Source organism: Dioscorea cayenensis, chromosome 26 (assembly GCF_009730915.1).
Source record: "Dioscorea cayenensis subsp. rotundata cultivar TDr96_F1 chromosome 26, TDr96_F1_v2_PseudoChromosome.rev07_lg8_w22 25.fasta, whole genome shotgun sequence".
Lineage (NCBI taxonomy): Eukaryota > Viridiplantae > Streptophyta > Magnoliopsida > Dioscoreales > Dioscoreaceae > Dioscorea > Dioscorea cayenensis.
In genome coordinates, this window is record NC_052496.1 from 845483 (window position 1) to 860698 (window position 15216).

At 35.7% G+C, this 15216-nt stretch overlaps 2 protein-coding genes and 1 long non-coding RNA gene across 3 annotated transcripts; 1 reads left to right on the forward strand and 2 right to left on the reverse strand.

Annotated features, from left to right (window-relative positions):
* Positions 1–1682: 1682 nt before the first annotated feature.
* On the reverse strand, positions 1683–3791 carry LOC120253212 (myricetin 3-O-glucosyl 1,2-rhamnoside 6'-O-caffeoyltransferase AT2-like; the record flags this gene model as incomplete). The annotated part of the gene is made up of 3 exons (XM_039261538.1): positions 1683–2743; positions 2998–3218; positions 3598–3791. Coding segments are annotated over 3 exons (1314 nt in total), but the record flags the coding sequence as incomplete, so codon positions are not given.
* Positions 3792–4947: 1156 nt separating this feature from the next.
* Positions 4948–9728, forward strand: LOC120253134. The gene is made up of 3 exons (XR_005534208.1): positions 4948–5518; positions 6039–6138; positions 9302–9728. It is a non-coding gene; the product is annotated as an uncharacterized LOC120253134 (long non-coding RNA).
* A 1800-nt stretch (positions 9729–11528) lies between these two features.
* Positions 11529–13195, reverse strand: LOC120253235 (myricetin 3-O-glucosyl 1,2-rhamnoside 6'-O-caffeoyltransferase AT2-like). Its single transcript, XM_039261566.1, has 2 exons — positions 12633–13195; positions 11529–12517 (listed from the first exon to the last, which is right to left on the reverse strand). Exons 1-2 carry the CDS (start codon positions 13020–13022, stop codon positions 11660–11662), a joined length of 1248 nt encoding a protein of 415 aa, XP_039117500.1. The 5' UTR covers positions 13023–13195; the 3' UTR covers positions 11529–11659.
* Positions 13196–15216: the final 2021 nt, after the last annotated feature.

Consider the following 15216-nt stretch of genomic DNA (forward strand, 5'->3'; position numbering starts at 1 on the left):
GCATATCCCCCTCCCACAGCTCAATAGGTTTGTGATGCGATTGCAACCAAACCATAGCCTTGCTGAGCTTCTCGAATGCTGGTTGAAAGTTCTCCCTCTAAGGAGACAGCTAAAAAATCATCCCAGCTAAGTTCCAAGGCCTTTCCCAAAGTTATTTAGATTGCATTTCCACAGATTCACATTGGATGAAGAAAAAACCATTTGGCATTTCAGCCACACTTAAGGAACCAAAGTTTCTCCACAAATAACTCAAAGCAAGCTTAACTTGCTCTAGAGGAAAAGCTTTGCCCAGAAATTTTTTGAACAAAGCTGCTTGCATATGTTCCTAAGCTCGGAGACGGAAATCTCTCTCCGTTGAGATGACTTCATGGATTGATATTTTTGAGTTTATCGAGAGATTCCTTTTGAAAGAGAGGGTTACCTCCAGAGAGTTCACGATCAGTCCTAGTTCCTACCACTCTTGCCCATGATCTCACAAGTTGGTGACTCGAATCAGGAGGTCTTGGCCGGCCCCAGCTCACCATAGTAAGAGGGGATGAGGCTAGGGGAGACTAGAGAATAGAAGCAACTACATTCCCTTTATAATAGGCACAATGCCCTTCTTTCTCAAAATTTTGTTCGGTGGACTCAAAGTGCTAAATTACTTTGGGTTAAAAAGGGTGATTTGAATACAGGTTTCTTCCATAATTTTGCCAATATCTGCAAACATAAGAATAGAATTTCTGCTATCTTAGACAGCCAGGGAAGACTTTGTCCTACTCAAAGTGATATTGAAATTTATTTTAATGATTTTTATTCTAAGTTATGGTATGTCTCTAGCTCTGACTATAACCTTCATATTCTTGAGAGCCTTTCCCCAGACCTTTCAGTGTTATCTCCTAAAGATAAGGATTAATGGTTACTCTCCGCAAGTGCATGGATCATAACAAGTAATAGAGTGGTACCTCGTGAGGGGTAGAGTTGTTGAACCACAGGGACGGGGGCTCCTAGTACTGATTATTCTTCTAATTTCTAACCGATCAACAATGGATTGGGGAGAAATTAAACTAAAACAAGATAAGACGGAAAGGTGGGAATGATAGGTGGATAAAAGTTGAGTTGTTGCACAGTGAGAACTATTGCCCCGGACTAATTCCCAGGTGCATTAGTGTACTGACTTATTTTCAATGACTATTAGGTACATTTTAAGGGTCTTACGTGTGCTCACAAGCAATGTCATATCTATGGCTTTCAGATACGTCGAGTTTTATAATTGTAAGTATGAGTCTCATACATGTCAAGTTTTGTAATTGCATCAAACAATTACAACTACAACAATCGACACACGTCAAGTTTTACAACTACAACTATGCAAATCAAACATATCAAGTTATATGACACAATATTTAACATAAGAACTCATAAAACTCTATAGCCATAGAAAACAAGTAAATCAAAGCACACTAAGAAACATGGCTCATAAGCCCGGGGCACCGTAGAACGGTTAGCCCCTCATAGGTTCATACAAATGAGAAAATAAAAGAGATACAAAACAATAAAAATCCATGACTCCCTCTTTCAATCAAAATCTTCTCAAATGTACTCCAAATAAAAATAAAAACTGATTTGTAGAGCATTAATTTTGTCCGCATTAATGGTTTGTGCCTAAGCCCATCAACTGCAAAAGCTTTAGAAAAATTTTGTAATAAATATTTATGTATTTGATTTGTAAAACTAAATATAAATATATATAGAAGGTTGTGCTCTAGCCACTAGGGTATGGTATATACGAAGGGTAGTCGTTTTTAAGGTACACATATCAATTTTAAGCGAACTATCAACCACACAGAAAGCCTTCAAATGCGCTAATTACAAACTTTATTAATCTCATCACGGAAAGCCTGCAAGTGCTCCTCTCTAACAAGTCTTCCAGTAATTCTAACACCACCCTCAATCTTAAGCGAACTATCAACCACACAGAAAACCATGTGGTCACTATATCTCAGCATCCCACTTTGAACAGGTGGACCCCATCCATAGTTCACATCTTTACTCCCCAACTTGTCCATATCAGTTACCACAATGGTTTCATAGTTAGAGGCACTTGCAATGATGCTCTTATCTGAATGTTCTCCATCTAACCATTTCCAAAATTTTTCAGAAATCTCCTCCTTAGCATCGAGAATCCACCCAACAATGTCAGTCACTGATGCCCGCATGATCTTGGAAGCCGGAGCTGTGACTAGTGCGCGGTAAGTGCAGTTACCATAGTAACCTTCATAGCCAGGAATCAGCTCATGCAGTAATGGTCTTGCATTAGAAGGACAAATAAGATGGAAATCTAGTGTTTCTGCATGGTCTGGATTAATAGCTCTTGTCCTGCACTGCAATAATGCAGCCACAGTAACATCAAAGTCAGAGCATGTTCTGCCGGTCTCTTTCAAGAATTCCTCCTTCATTTTGTCAAGCTGGACGTCCAACGTGGAAAATTCAAGGTGAAGGTTGGGAATGGCAGATGAAAAGGATGGTTGTGCTACTGGTTTTGGTGGTGGTGGTGGTCCGGGAATGATTTCTCTGCACCAGATTGGCTCAATCACTGGCTTTTCTAAGCCTCTTGCTATCTCTCCACTGCTCTGAAGCAGTTCATTATTCCAAAGACCATCAACCCGATCCGGATGGTTGTAGCGAGAGCTACACCATCCCGCACCAGCGAGCACTCTGTAAACCTGGATGTCATTCGTGTAAACATATGTCGTATCACCATCTGCATGGGTCGAAAGTGATGATGAGAGCGTAACCAGCTGACCTCTTTGTCTCAATAGGGTGACGCGTCCATTTCCCATACATGCTATGCTGATCATGCTAGTAGTGGCGACGTCCACTCCCAGGACCATATGTGGATGTGCATACAAGTACCGGATAGGAAGCAGGTACATTGCGTATTATTAGGTCTGAGCAAGTCAATACTGAGGTCGCTTCAAGGAGCAGTTGAGCAGTGGCTTCTGAGCTTACATTTACCCGCTTGCGCTTCAAGTGCATGCAGACATGATTCCCAGCGCAGGCGTCGCGACTGGATCATGCGATCACGAGTGCCATGGCGAGGAAGCCTGCTCGCGCAGGCAGCAGGTGAGTGGCCGGCGTGGAGTCTCGAACATGCTCCAGCGTAGTTTCTGCATCCCGCAGCGCTGTGTCGATTGGAGGAGAGAGGAAGGATGTGGGATGGTGTTGGTTCGCTGCCACTATTGTAAAAAATCATTACATACCGACACTTATCTATAGTGACTGGCCAATTGTTACTAGCTAGTATCTCTCTCTCTCGATCTCTGTATATATATATATGTATATATATATATATATAGCTGCTACTGCTGAATAATGAATCAATATATAGTATTACTTGTGGTTTTTATGAAGAAATTAATATGAGTTGATCAGTGATCATCTGTAGCAGTGGCCCAGTATGATGATGAGAGCTGGTAACCAGCTGGCTTTTGTCTCAAATGCCTAGTGGTCACGTCCACTTCCCAACAACACCGCTTTTGTCTGAAATATGCTTTAGTGGCCACGTCCACTCCCACCATTTCCATGTGCAAAAACAAGTACTGGATAAACCACTACATTGCGGGTGTATTATTATCTATGGGAATCATCAGAGGACGCTTAAGGAAGTTGACGTCTTCTAGTTTACATTTAGCTTGAGCTTCAACAAAGTAGACACCATCCCCAGTGCAAGAGATCCTCAGGTCATCATCACCAGAATGAACAAGCCTGCCGGCAAGAGGGTAGTAGAAGGCTAGAGCTCTAGAAATGTGTCAGCGTAGAACCTGAATGATGGAAGTGTGTCGATTGATGACAAAGGAAGGATGTGGGATGGTGTTGGTTCGCTGGCACTACAAAAAAATTGCCATATACCGACACTTATCTATAGTGACGGTCAAATTTTTATAAATTTATAAAACTGCTTTTTTACAAACAATACTTTTAGAACTCGTCGGAATAGATAAGATATCTCATCGACTGAATTTCTCTCGTTAGATATAGTATTATCAGATTCGACTTTTTATCTATAGTGATCATCAAATTTCGTAGTTTATAGATTATTTTTTTACCAATAATACTAGATATTTACTCGACGGATTTAGTTCATCAAGATAGCTATTATTATATTATGCCTATTACCTATAATGATCGATCAAATTCCATAACTATATATATCTATAAAGTGATGATCAAATTCAGTAGTATAGACTTTTTACCAATAATAATTTAAAAATTGCTATGAGTAGAAAAATATTTATCGACTGAATTTTTATACCAACACAACTTTTTTTGACTATCGAATAAATCAAATATTTACAAATGCATATTCTTCCATTAGTATAGCTAATATCAATGCTTATCTATAATGACGGTCAAATTTTGTAGGTATAGACTATTTATACTAACGAAATTTTATAATTGTTAGAAGAAATTAAGCATTTAATGACACCTATTTTTCCTATTGAGTATAAATATCTATATATCGATTATTATATATAGTGACTGATCAAATCATAGAACTATAAAATGGTTCATCCTAATAAAATTTTATAAATATCGAATAAATTGGACATTTGCTAATAGTTATGTTTAAAAATATATGTAGTTATATTAAAAAAATATTTTTATTAAAATATATGAAAAATAAACATTTATAAAAAAATAATTTTTTTAATTATTATTTTTACTAATAATATTAATTATTATAAAAAGTTATGTTTTTAGACAATATATATTATATTTGTTTTTAAAAAAATTGAATGTGTTACATGTACAATTATTTTTAATAATTCATTAAAATTTATAAATCTAGTTATTTAACATCGAAATTTACCCTAATCTTTTACTGGTTTAACATATTAAAAAAATGTCTAAATAATTCTTCAACGGTTCACTGTATATTAACAAATTTATATATATATAAAAAAATCATCGTTGTCTTTCTCTCAACGGCTCACCCTTCAGTCTCTTTCTCTGAACGCTTCCATCCATCACCGGAACCCTTCCATTCATCGTACCATCCATCGCAATGCTTCCATTGATCGTACCATACCGTCGGAATCAAGCGCGAACGAAGGTCTTCGGAAAACTCCGTCACGGCCGGACAATCAAAATCTAGGTATAAATCCTCATACTCCATTAGCTAGGGCATTTCTATCCGGTGAGAGTAGTGGTTTAGGGCAGTGAAGATGGAGATGAGGAGGCCGGTAGTGATGGTGGTTGAGGGATGGAGTGAGGAAGCCGGTAGTGATGGTTGTTGAGGGATGGAGAGAGAGAGAGAGCGAGAGAAAGATGGAGATGAGGAGGCCGGTAGTGATGGTGGTTGAGGGATGGAGTGAGGAGGCCGGTAGTGATGGTGGTTGAGAGAGAGAGAGAGAGAGAGTGAGTGATGAGCGGTAGTGGGAAGACTGAGAGGACTTGGTTCGTTCTCGACCCCTGGTTCTTCCCGGCGCTCTCGGCTCTCTTGCTCCGCCCTCACCGCCCTCACGATCCCGCCAATGTAAGCCCTAAATCCCTGATCTCCTGATTGCTCTATCGGTGTTGATTCTCGATGTGTTTCTAGCCCTAGATCAACCGGTCTCGTCTTATCGATCCCCTTTTTTTTATAGGCTATGAATAGTGATGTTTCTTGCTGGATTTTTATTTTTTTGGGTTTTTTTAGGTTGAATTTGTTGTTTTTGATTTTGGATCTTGATTTTTTTCTTTTTCGGGGTTTTTTTATCTTTTGCCCTTCTTGGAGATTTTTCATGTGTTGCATAGGGGTTCTGTTCTCTAAAGATTGATTTTTAGTAATTTTGAAGATCTTGTAGCCTGGGGACTGGATTGTTTGGATTTGTTGAAAAATGGAAATTTTTTAGGGCGTTTGGGATGGATTTTGTTGTTGTGCTTGAAAATTTAGGGTTTCTGTTCGCTCCGGGTCATGGAGTGTCCTATGAATTGGTTGAGTTGTAGGCGCGGAACTGTTGTAGTGGTTTTCGTGCATTATGCGTTTAGACTTTGAAATTTAAACTGTATTGAAGGACGACCATGAGTGATGATGGAGAGAGGACGTGCCCCCTCTGTGCGGAGGAGATGGACATCACTGACCAGCAACTGAAACCTTGCAAATGTGGATATGAGGTGTGTAACTTGAACAGAACTTTGTTTTTGTTGTTTGGATAAAAATATCATACTCAGCCGAGTTAAATGCTGCCCCTCTTTTGTTATATTGACATTTAGTGTTTTGCAGTATGTGCTGAATCTTATTGTATAGGTGATTAAAGAAAAATTATCAAGGTTATTTTTCCTAATCTCTTGAGGTTACTGATTTCTATCAAGCTATCTAGTGATTTGAAGAATGTGGTAAGGATTATGACCAATTTGTGAATTGACTTTTTGCTAATATGGTAATGATATGTTGATTTTTCTTAGATTTATTCTCTTCTTCTGTATTTTTCTTAAGATTAAAATCTGTTGATACTGATGCTAGAAATGATGAACTTGTTTCATGCTTGATTGCATGTAAATTCAATTGTTGCAGTGATTTGATGTCCAGAGTCCTGGTTGACCTAACTACTTAGTTGAACCTTTGGTTTACTCAAACCCACTTTATAAGATCTGGCAGATGTATTTAACCCTTTGGTAAACTATGAGCAATTATGGAGATGATTGTGTGATACAGATAGGCCAGCAACATGATAAGGCACTGTGCTGATGATAGAGATAGATAGAGATAGATAGAGCCAGCTAAAGAACACAGCGTGATGGTGTGTAGTAGTGTTAAGAAGCAATGCCTTTTGAGCTGGTTGAGTGCACTTGTTTATTTTGTTACAACTGCCTTTTTTTTTTCCTTCAGGCCTTGTCTCCTGCTTTTCTCATCCCTGTTTTTTTTTAAAAAAAAATATTTTTATAACCCATTTTGCATCTAATCCTTCATTGTTTGCTTTGTCATCATGTTCAACAAATAGAATCATAGCACCTCAGTGAATGTATATATTATGAATAACTAGACATCCTAGATATGAATTATTATATTGTTTTGAGGTTTCATCAATAGCACTGCATATTCTTTGAATTTAGCTGGAGAGACAAAGGGACAAGAAGTTGATACTTGACAGTAAGGATTAAGGAACTAGTAAGTAAGACTTCTATTTTTGTGGTTCTTAAATCATCACATTCCCTTTGATTCTTTCCACTGTTTTCATTTTTCTTAAATTATCAAGCTCTCTTCTTTTTATGTGGTCTTGGAGGCACCAGTGGTGGTGGCATGGGAGACTCCTCTAAATATTTCTTGTTGGAAAGCATGCATTGAAAAGCACTTTTCATGATAAAAAGGGATTCAAAAATATCACAACTTGTCTCTTTCTTACTTCTATTAATTTTTCTTTTATTTTTAGATTCAAGTCCATAAAAGGCATAGTAAAACAGAACTTAGGCATGGTTACACTAATTATAAGTGTGTGCTAAAGGACAATCAATAAGTCATAAATTTGAACCAGAGTTGGTCAAGTGAGAAAGTTAAGTTTGTAGCTTCTGGTGAAATTAAAGGGACACAATGATCAACTCTGAAGGAAAACTCCAGCTTTTGTCTCCTGTTGCCTTTTTCCAACTTTATTTTCCTTTAGATCTGATTTGAAAGAGCAAGGTACAATTAGAAGATCACACTAGATGGCAAGTTAATTAATTCTGAAGCTTTACATATTAATTTTTTTTTAATTGTCAATTAAATCATAAATAACATCTCTGGTTTTATTTCTGCTGCACTTATCTCAGTGATAGCTCTGTTTCATCCTTCAGTCCTTCAACCACTCATTTCTTCTTAAGAGTCCCTTTCTTTTAAGATTCAGTGAAGTCATGTTTCAAATTCTTTTTGAGATGTTGATCAATCTCAACTTTCTTTAGGTGATCCTAAGCCAAGAAAGCAAGTAAGCATGCCTTGCTGTCCTTTTATGGATCAGAAGAGAATTGATGAACAAAGTTACCTGTTCTGGCATTATCTGTTTAGCAAGGCTCTCTCTGTATTTTTAGTGGCTAGTGTTATTACAAATGTCATAGTTTGAGCCTAAAGAGTGAGGGTGAGGCACTGAGGGTAATTCACTCCCACTTCTGAGTAGAGATCAGTAAAACTAGTTGTCCATCTGAACAAGTAATTGTTCATTTTCACACTGATCATGGAACAGGAACCATCAGCATCACCATCCTCCCCCACCTAAGCAATTAATGTGGCTTAATGTTCAGCAATCTTTCCATTTCTCTGACCCATACTAAGTTGTTCAGACACATATCATTCAGACAGGGCTGGTACTGCTTACATTATCTATTTGCATACACAAAGCTTAGGGTGACTTTGTGAATTTTATTATAGTATTAATTTTTTTTTGTTTTTTGCTATAAGTAATTGTCAAAGTTCTTGCTACTAAAGAGTTCATAAGGTTTAGAATTTATGGTTGAATTTTATCAATATTGTTTTTATATTGGAGGAAATATACTTAATATCTAGCTCGGTTCTCTCTAATTCAACGAATTTCATTGCCAAGCTTTTGCACATTGCCAGCATTTATAAGTTTTATTGCTCAATTTATTTAATTTTTTATTGAAGTTAATATCTACCTTTTGTTGATTATGATGGTGAAATCAATTTTGATGATAAATCTTTGTATTTAATTTAGGTTACTTATTTCATGGACAAAAGTTGGATAAATCTTTCAACTAGGGCAAATGATGAATATATAAATGGGGTTGTTAGTTTTTTAGACTTTGCATTTTAAGTGTTTAGATTTGATTATAAAATATAAATAATTCATTATATTAAATACAAGCTGAGTGTAACATCTAATGATATCATTATTTCAAACTAAGTTGAGAATTAATTTTATTAAAACTAGTTGATCCAAACTTGTAAGATAAACTATCTAAACAAACATAGTTTTACAATTTTTAGGTTCAATGCTTATCGATCGTTCCTTCATGATCTATTGTCCTTTTGGTTGTTTGCTAGTTTTTCTTCTGTTTTGATTGTATTGATCCTGTTGGTGCATGTCTGCAATGTTTCTGCATTCTGGGGGATGTACATGAACCAAAACAGAAAAGACTGATGTTGTTTGTTAATTCCTTGTTGTTCACAAGTGATGTTGTTGTCTGGATGTGTACAATGAATTATAGTTGCTCTCACTGTTAGCAATTTTACTATATAATAATTGTCAGGTGATGGGTTGTCTTGTCTTTGTGGAATTGGCTTCTTTTGCAATGGATGAGTTTTTGGGAGATGGAGCACTAATAAGACTAATGTCAATGCTTCTTTCAGGTGGATGGGATGATGTTTTGACGATCAAAATGATGAATTCAGAAGACATGGATCATTTGAATCTGACACAGCAACAAAAGTTTTAGAGTTTTCATTTCCGAGTTTTCGTTTCTCCAATTGTATGCTTAAGAATGGTTTCTATTAGTATTGCCTACAAAGTTGTTGTGCTAGAGTGGAGAAATAGTGTTATTTTGGTAAATTACCTCCCTCTAATGCTTGTCTGAGTTTTTTTTTTTCCACATGATTACTAGGATGTTATGAAAAATGCCTACATAGATTCTTCTTTTATGGATTAGAGTGTTTATGTTCCTTTGATAGCTGACTTTGGATGCCTGTGAGCTTTTCTATAGAAGTGTATGGTTTTGTGTTTTGTTTTATCACTAGTCTTTTTGTAACTCTTTGGTAAATTGACCAGACTTTTTTGATCTATATGCCTACTGCCTTTTGATATCTGTCCGTCAGAATGTTTCATTATTTAATTGTTTTGGAGGTCGCTAATGGTGTTAGAACTGTGAAGATGTGGTTTTATTTTTGTCTCTCCTGTATAAGTGCTTATTTTATAAATTAAATAATTGTATGAATTTAATGATGATATTATGTGTCAGTAAAAAGACCATCATATCCATCACTAAAAGCTTTGAAAATTTATATTAAAATAGAGATATAGTGACGGTATTATCCGTCAGTAAAAATTTATAAAAAAATCATCCCATAGATGTATTGACGGTATTATCCGTCAGTAAAAACTTCTAAAATTTTTTTCACTAAAGCTATACTAACGGTATTATCCATCAATAAAAATTTTTAAAAATTTCAACATTATAGATATACTGACGGTATTATCCGTCACTAAAAACTTTTAAAAATTTCATCCCGATAGCTATACTGACGATATTATCCGTCAGTAAAAACTTTTAGAATTATTTAAGAATAAGGATAAAGTGACGGACATTTCTGTCAGTATAAGTTATAGCAACATATTCTATGATGTTAGTATATGCCAAAGGGATATTGCAACAGACTTAATTTTTGTCAATATAAACCTATAGCGTCGAGGGATAATTTGACGAAAATTTTACTGTTGCAATAGGGTTTATAGCTGTCGCTATAGCATGAAAATGGCTATAGTGACAGAAACTGAGGTTTTCGTGACGGATTTTTGACTGTCACTATATAACAATTTTTTTGTAGTGTGGATATCATCATGTTTGTGAATTAATGTTTATTTTTATTTTTATTTTTTGTTTTGCTGCATATATATATATATAGAATGTTGGGGTTGCTTTATGTGCTGGATGCCACTTACTTCAACCCATCCATCGTACCTACTAGCTGTGATTTTGTGAGAATTTTTTATTTAGGGTCTTCATAAAAAGCCCACTTCACCCTCCAGACTCCAGTCACTCTCCATCGTTCTTTTTGGTGTTGTCCCTTGTTTTTTATGCTTGTATGTTTTTTAAATCCCATCCCCACATCTACTAGTAAGGACTTCCCTTCTTCTGTTATGTTTTTGTGTTTTTACACATGCTTTTTCTTTTTCTACTTTTTGTGTTCCTACACTCTATAGCGGAGGACCTCCTCTGGTTTATTAATTTTTTTAAAATTATTTTATTATTCTCAATGAGCATTGTTAATTATTTTGTATTCTTTTCGTTAGTGCTCAAGAATGATCATTTACATTCCTTGAAATAAACAATCTGCTGTGATCTCCGCTACAGTGCTCTGCATTAAATCTTTTGTTTAATATGATTATAAGCAATACCTAAAAAGAATGATTAAAAATAAAAAAAAAACTGAAACTGATCATGAGTGTTGTAGAGAATTAATTTTGCTCATAGTAATGGTTTGTGCCCAATTCTATCACCTGCAAAAGCTTAGAAAGATTTTGTAATAAAAATTTATGTATTTGGTTTGTAGAATTAAATATAGAAGGTTATGCTACTGCTAGCTCTAGAGTAAGGTATATATGAAGGCTAGCTAGTAATTTTGTATGTGACCAAGAAAACTTAATTAGCGCACAAAGTCTCTTAAACACATCATTTCACTCTCATAATCTTGCTTGAAAGACAAATGATTTTTATGTCTCCCTATTGCATTTTTAATGATATCTTTTTTATCTGCTAAACTGTTTTCTTAATTTGGTCATTAACTTTTCAATTTAACTAAGTTGTAACCCCAGTTTGAACCTTAACAAGCTTTAATTAAAGCACACTCAAAACAGAAGTAATTAATGTGAAGGGAGAAAAACTTGTCATGACTTGACAGAACAAATTAACATCTCCGGTCTGCATGCTTATTAGTTACTTGAGATATAAGCACAGGAGAATATTATAAGAAACACACACCCAACTACACTAATTAGTAATTACAAGCTTTATCCATCTCATCATGGAAAGCCTGCAAATGCTCCTCTCTAACAAGTCTTCCAGTAATTCTAACACCACCCTCAATCTTAAGCGAACCATCAACCATACAGAAAACCATATGGTCACTATAACTCAGCTTCCCACTTTGAACAGGTGCACCCCAGCCATAGTTCACATCTTTACTCCCCAAATTTTCCATATCAGTCACCACAATGGTTTCATAGTTACAGACACTTGTAATGCGCTTATCTGAATGTTCTCCCCTTAACCATTTCCAAAATTCATCAGAAACCCTCTCCTTAGCATCAAGAATCCACCCAACAACGTCAGTCACTGTTGCCTGCATGATCTTGGAAGCCGGAGCTGTGACTAGTGCGTGGGAAGTGCAGTTACCATAGTAACCTTCATAGCCAGGAATCAGCTCATGCAGTAATGGTCTTGCATCAGAAGTACAAACAAGATGGAAATCTAGTGTTTCTGCGTGTTCTGGATTAATAGCTCTTGTCCTGCACTGCAATAGTGCAGCCACAGCAACATCAAATTCGGAGCATGTTCTGCCGGTCTCTTTCAAGAATTTCTCCTTCATTATGTCAAGCTGGACGTCCAACGTGGAAAATTCAAGGTGGAGGTTGGGAATGGCAGATGAAAAGGATGGTTGTGCTGCTGGTTTTGTTGTTGGTGGTGGTCCGGGAATGATTTCTCTGCACCAGATTGGCTCAATCACTGGCTTTTCTAAGCCTCTTGCTATCTCTCCCACTGCTCTGAAGAAGTTCATTATTCCAAAACCATCAAAGACCGCATGGTTGTAGCCAAAGCAAACCACAAATCCCCCACAAGTGAACTCTGTAACCTGGATTCATTCATTAATAAACATATGTCTATATATATCATGCATTCTAATTAATTTATCAAGCCAGATCAGGAATATGTCTATGATGACGGGTTTAAATAAATTAATTAATTACCTGGATCATGAGTATGAGATCTTGTGGAGCATCAATGATAGGAAGGAGGTCATTGACGGGGATTAAAAAGGGTTGGGATAAGTCAATACTGAGGTCCTTTAAGGAGCAGTTAGCAGTGGCTTCTGAGAACAAAACCCCTTCGCCGGTGCATGCAACATGATTCTCAGCGAGGCGGCCAGCGACTGGGTAGTAAGGTACGAGTGCCATGGCCAGAGCTTGCCTTATGAGCTTTGCTGGGTGATGGCCGGTGTGGAACACTTGGAACAGCTCCATCATGCTTCTCATGTACAGTGCTTTGTCTACGAGGGAGAGAGGGAGGTCGCCGTTGGGCGTTGGCTTGCTGGGGAGCACCATGGCCTGGGATGATCTTGTCATGATGAAGTCACTCATGATGATGATCAATATTGTTTGTAGCTAGTATATATCTATCTATCTCTCTCTCTGCTGAAGAGTGAAGACCAGAGGATGAATGATGAATCAATATATATATAATATTTCTTGTGATTTTTATGAAGAAATTAAGATGAGTTGATCAGTGATCGACTGTGGCAGTGGCACGGAATGATGATGAGAGCTGGTAGCCAGCTGGTTTTTGTCTGAAATGTTTTAGTGGTCACGTCCACTCCCACCACTTTTGTCTGAAATATGCTTTAGTGGCTCCCACACTGCTTTGTCTGAAATATGCTTTTATTTATATAACCTCCGTTAGGTATAACGGAGCAGAGAATGAAAACTATTGCTAATTCATTAGAAATGCGAAAACTAAATAAATAATTTATTAAAAAAAAATTAGTGAGTAATTATGTTTGTGCTATTAATATTTAAAAAAAAATATTAAATAATATACTGAGTTTTTGTTTAATAATAAATAATTTTTATTTATAACAATATTTTGTATTATTCATGTTTTTTTTATAATTAACTAATTAAATTAATCAATTTTTTTAAGTTATAAAATATTTAATTATTTTTAAATATTTAATTAAATTTCTCATTTTATGATTTAATTATTATAATTAATTGTTAATTAATTAATTTTATTTAATTATAAATATTTTAAATGCCATTTATTAATTTTAATATTTAAATTAAATATTTAAATAATATATCTTCATTTAATAATTATTAGAATTAATTATTCTAATTACTAATTAAATTAATATTTTTTAATAAAAATAAATTGGATTAGGGTAAAATGAAAAATTTTCCTTGAAAAATGACCATTGTCCCCAAATATTTATTTATTTAATATAGAATTATTATCTAATTGTTATAAATTAATTATTTTAATATTAATATTAATATTATATATATACATTGGGAGAGAGTAAAATGGATATTTCATGCCCATTACCCCCTCCCTCCCCCCTCATTCCCCCCCAAAATTGGGGTGAATGATGATCACCCATCACCCCATGGAGGATAATTATAGCATCCAATGCATACCCAAATATAGATGTGCATTGGGATTAATAAACATCCTCCTCTAGAGGGGGATGATTACCTCCATCCAAACAGAAGGTAAATGATGAGCTACTTGGGGTTATTGGGTTTGTTGGCATTTTTTTAATGCAGAACCAAAAGCCTGTCTCTTACTCACAATATATATAATTAATTAACATCTTAATTGCCAGAAATAATAAAAAAAAAATGGGACAAATGGCAGGAAGTTTTCTTTCTGGTTTTTGACCTGTGGTGTGATGGGAGGTCTATTATGGATTTATTCACATGGATTATTATGAAAGGGACCAAGTTGTCTAAGAAAGCAAGTGTTAGTGACTTTTGGAGGGATGATGGTTGGCATCTGCCAATCACTGGATATCCTGCATTGGTTCAAGTTTTGGATTTTCTGCAAGGGTATTTTTCTGTTAACTCAGATGAGGAGAGAGATCGTATTTTGTGGAAGTTTAATAAGAAGGGTGAATATAATATTGGGAGTATTTGGAGAAATTTGATTCCTATAGTGCAGGATGTTTCTTGGGCTAAGTTGGTGTGGTCTAAGTGCATTGTGCCTAGGCATGCTTTCATCTGCTGGTTGGCATTACACAAGAAGCTGCTGGCAAGGGACAGATTATTTGCTTGAAAAGCTATTGATTCAGAAAATTTTGTTTTGTGTAATAATGCCAAGGAGGATGTATCCCATTTATTCTTTTGTTGTGATTTCTCTAAAGCAGTGTGGGTGAGAGTATTACAAGCTGTGAATATTCATAGAGAACCTTTAAATTGGCAGAGAGAAGTTAGTCAGTTTAAAAAAAAAAAGCTACTAGTAAGTCCCTACTTGCTAAGATGAGGAGAACTATCTTTGCTGCTACTGTATATCAGATTTGGAAGGCAAGAAATGTGTTGATTTTTCAGCAAAAGTTATTCAATGTGGATCAGATTTTTGAACATATTAGAGAGGTGATTTTGATGAAATTTGTTGTGCAGAGCCACAACTTTTCTGATTGTGTTTGTATGAGCAGCTGGATGCATTGAGTATTGCAGTTGGTTTATTTCTCTTCAAGATACTTTGATTTGAAGATTTGGCAATTTGCTATTAATTTGGAATGCTATTATGAATGGGAGTTGGTTTGGCACTTTAGCC